The 4,208-nt window shown below is 62.0% G+C and overlaps 1 protein-coding gene across 1 annotated transcript in view; it reads left to right on the top strand.

Annotated features, from left to right (window-relative positions):
• LOC110389081 overlaps positions 1,360 to 4,208 on the top strand; it is a 4,978-nt gene continuing 2,129 nt past the window's right edge. Inside the window, exon 1 of the mRNA XM_021379005.1 lies at positions 1,360 to 4,001. Coding sequence (XP_021234680.1) covers positions 3,729 to 4,001 — 273 coding nt within the window. The 5' untranslated portion in view covers positions 1,360 to 3,728. The remainder of the gene's footprint in view (positions 4,002 to 4,208) is intronic.

The following is a 4,208-nucleotide window of genomic DNA, read 5'->3' as shown; positions in this document are numbered from 1 at the left end:
GGGGGGGCTGAGGAAGCTGCTCGGCCCCGCTCCCATCAGGGAGCACAGAGCAGCACCACGGGCACCCAGCTGCGCCTCGGGAGCTCGTGAATATGGAAAGCACAGGGGAGAAGCGTTTTCTGTTTGGCCTGAACCCACCCAAGTGGAATGGGAAGGGGAGGAGGGCAGGGCAGCCCAAAGAGTTAATCCACTTTGAATTGCAGCGCGGCTGCAGCCACTGCGCAGACACATCACGGCTGACAGCTTGACAGAGACGGATTGGCAGCTCCCGAGGTGAAACATCCCGGCCCAGACGCGGAGCCGTATTAAAGCCCGTCTTGGAGGGGGCAGCTTTCATTACTTCGTTGCCCGCATAGGAAAAAATAAATAAAATAAATACAGAGGAGAGGGAAAGGAGAGCAGGGAGCTGGAACCGGCCTCGGGGGAGGGGGGGGGGGCACACAGCGTGGGGGCTGCGTGCAGGTGGAGGACACAGCTGCTCCCAAAGCACCCGGCACGCACCCACCCCGCTGCCCCCAGAGCATCCAGCCTGGGGCTGCTCGTGGCTCCGGGCCCCCAGCCCAGTGCGGGGGGGGAGGGGGCTCTGCTCCCCTGGGATGGGATTCCCGAGGAGCTGCTGAAATGCAGCTCAATAAATCGGTAACAAGGTTGGGGCGAGCGCAAGTGGCTGCGTGGAGCGGTGCCCTGGGGCCGCACAGCCCGGGGGTGGGCACACGCTGCCCCGACCGGAGCCCTCCGGCATCAATCCCACGTCTCAGCAAGGAGCGAGCTGGGATTCCAGGCCGGCTCTGCCCCCCCGCCCAGGGCCGCCCGCCTGTCAGCAGCCCGGAATCACTGAGCTACAACTGATGTCTCTGAGGGATGATAGGGCAGCGACCCTAATATTTTCTGCAGCAAGCGCTCCTGTAAGCTACCTTTGTGCCGGAATGATCGGAATTCATTACAGACCACCCCCCGCGGCGCGGCTTGCTCTCCCGGGGGAGGAATCTGCAAGCTCTCTCCGAGCCTAAATGGGATTAGGTTATCTGGAGGCACCGAGACCGCAGCCGCACGCGGATGTGGGAACCCCGGCGCAGGCGGCTCCGCGCCGCAACACGGGGCTGCACCGGGGCTTCCCCTGCACCCGCTGCAGAGCAACAGCACCCGGGGCAGAGCAATGCACTGATGGGCACGGAGGAGAGGCATTTTAGGTGGGCATCGCTCCCACGCTGCCCCAATGTCCCCCCACCAGGCACTCACCATAGGACACAGGTGCCCCCTCCGCAGCCCTCCCATCCCCACGGAGCCCCCCCCCCCCTCCCCCCCAGCTGCAGACTTTGCTGGAAGCGCCGCTGTTCCCGACCATTTCCCCCTCTCCCGGATTCCCTCTCCATCATGTCAAACCAACCCCGAGAAAAACACGTTCGTCTGCATCAAAGTTCAAACCTCCACCTGTCCGCGTCCCCGAGCAGAGCCCCTTTAATGCTGCAAAGATGTAAACTCCCCCAGGTCTTCATTATGTCTTACAGGCCCGATATTATATCAGATTATGGAATCATTAAACACAAAATTGTACTCCTCTCCGTCCGGAGGGGCCTCTGGTTACCTCGTCTAAATATAACAGCATCATTTTTAACCGAGGCGCGGGGACGCTCCCTGGGGCCGTCATTATTTCCATGGGTCTGTGCCGGAGCGTTGGAGCCCGCGCTGGAATGTGTCCTGTGCTGAGCGGGGCATCAGCTCCATGGGATCCCAGCACAGCACGGCTGGTGGGAGGAAAAAGGGAAAAAAGGGGAGAAAAGGGGAGAAAAGGGGAGAAAAGCAGCGCAGGGGGCTGAAATCCGCCCGAGGCGTGCGCCCAATTATTTTAATTGCGCGTAGGTGCTGTTTAGGGCTCACTCATGCATCGCACATCATTGTTTACTGCTCGGAGCAGAACCAATTATGTCGGAACACAGAGGGGCTGAGAGACAGCAAATCCACACGCGGGCGGCGCAGGGCTCCGCTGTGTGCTCCTTTGCAGCCATCCGTCAGCGCCCAGTGAGGCATGGATGGGGTGTGGGCACCGCGTGGCCCAGGGCCATACAGCCCAGATGGGACTGGGATGGGGATGGGATGGGGATGGGATGGGAATGGAATGGGAATGGGGGGAGAGGGGCAGGAGGGAGAGGGGCGAGGGGAGTGGATCCGCGTGGGAAAGGAGGGGAAACAAATAAAGACATACAAACACAGTTTCTTGCGGGGTTTTGACATGAGTTGTCAGAGCTGGTGGTGCGTGTGCTCCTGTCTTTACAGTAAATAACTGTCAGCAATTAGAAAGTGGAGGTGTTGTGGAGGGAGCCGGGCGGCGCGGCGCGTCAATCACGGTGCGGCGGGGAGCCAGGACGGCAGCAGCACGGGGACACGGGGGGGAGCTGCGGCCGGAGGGAGTGCTCCGTGAGCAGGGCTGCCCGGGGAAGCAGCCCGGCCCTGGCCAGCTATTGGGGCCGCCAGCTGCACGCACACTGCCCCACATCCCTGTGCAGCGCCAGGTTGCGCAGAACCACGAGCCCCGTGTGTGGTCGGGGAATGGCAGATCCAGGAGAGCTGCTGGGGGAGCCCCGGTTTGGCTGAGACCCCAGAAATCCCCGGACAGAGCCCAGCGGGGCTGCAGGCAGGACAGGGGCACAGCTTACAGCCAGAGCAGAGCAGAGCAGGCGGGAGGGCTGAGAGGTTGCACCAGTTCACAGCCCCATCCCACGGGTGGGAAGCGCAGGGCTGCAGCAGCAGCAGCAGAGCAACGTCAGCAGCAGAGCAGCAAAGCCCACCCCGAGCTCCAGCACTCCTGCTGCTGCAGGGACCTGCATCTGTGGCCTCCTCCTCCTCCTCCTCCTCCTCCTCTCCTGCGTGCAGCTCCAAGCGCAGCTCTCCCCTTCCCTCCTCCCGGTTCAGGGAAGCGGAGCGCAGCTCAGCCCCGAGTTCCGTGACACCAATAACCTCTGCTTTGTGCTCCGCAGCTCAGACAAAAACTCCTCTCCTTTCGGGCTGGAGCAGCGCACGGTCGCGGGGCCGCGTCCCGGCCTTGATGAGCAGCTTCAGAGGCAGCAGCGCATCCCGGCAGCGGGGCCACGGGGGACGGGGGCGCGGGGGAGACCCGGCTGCCGTTCCTATGGCGACCGAGGATGCCGATGTCGCAGCCCGAGGCTCTGCTTTTGGTACTCGCAGATCAAAGGCGCAGGGCAAGCGGTGCCGGGGAGAAGTACAAGGGGTGCAGCAAATGGAATGACTGGAATTAACAACGCGGGACCGGCGGTCCCCGTGGCGCGGGGCGGGAGGAGACGCAAACTTTGCGTGGTTGGGTTCAAACTCGCGATCCCGCTCGTCCCCCTGCCCTTGTCCTCTCTGTCGCTTTGGGAAATATGTATGCACGGAGCCAGGCTGAGCTCAGAGAGCCGGGCCCCGCTGTAAGATGTGTGGGGCACTCATCTCATACAGGACACAGGGGGGAAGCTGCCCTGACCCTCACCCATCGCATGCACAAGGGGCTACAGTGGGGACAGGAGCACCAGCAGCACCCAGCACCCCTCCAGCTGCACGGCTGCTCCTCGCTCCAGTGGCACAGGGAGCATCCATCCCTGCAATGCGTGCAGCAGCCACAGGGTGCAATGCAATGCATGCACAAACCATAGGGTGCAACGCAATGCATGCACAAGCCATAGGGTGCAACGCGTGCACCAACCGTAGGGTGCCGTGCAGTGCATGCACAAACCATGGGGTGCGATGCAACACATGCACAAACCGTAGAGTGCAGCGCATGCACCAACCACCGGATGCAATGCAATGCATGCACAAGCCATAAGGTGCAATGCAATGCACCAATCATAGGATGTAATGCAACACATGCACTGACCGTGGGGCAGCATGGGAGGGTGGGAGCACCCAGCAGACCCCGCCCCCCCCGGGGTGCAGCAGGAGCTGGGGGGGCCCTCAGCACCCAGCTGCCTTCGCAGCGGAGAGGGCTGGGAATTTGCAGTGAGAGCAAGGTAAAGGTGACTTCTCCCCATCTCGTCTCTCTGCTCGCGGTCTCTCTCTTCCCTCTCCATCAGCTCCCTTCCCTCGCGTGCTCTTTCCGCTCTGCAGCGTTCTGTGCTTTACTGGGGCATTAAGAGGCAGCGTCTCAGACTGTTTAGTGAAGCATTAAAGGGGCATGAAAACACTCGCGTTGCATCTGAGCGCTGAAAGCCCTGAAG

This window comes from Numida meleagris, chromosome 27 (genome assembly GCF_002078875.1).
Source record: "Numida meleagris isolate 19003 breed g44 Domestic line chromosome 27, NumMel1.0, whole genome shotgun sequence".
Classification (NCBI taxonomy): domain Eukaryota; kingdom Metazoa; phylum Chordata; class Aves; order Galliformes; family Numididae; genus Numida; species Numida meleagris.
The sequence above is the reverse complement of the archived record's forward strand: the minus strand, read 5'-3'. Positions and strand labels throughout refer to the sequence as shown.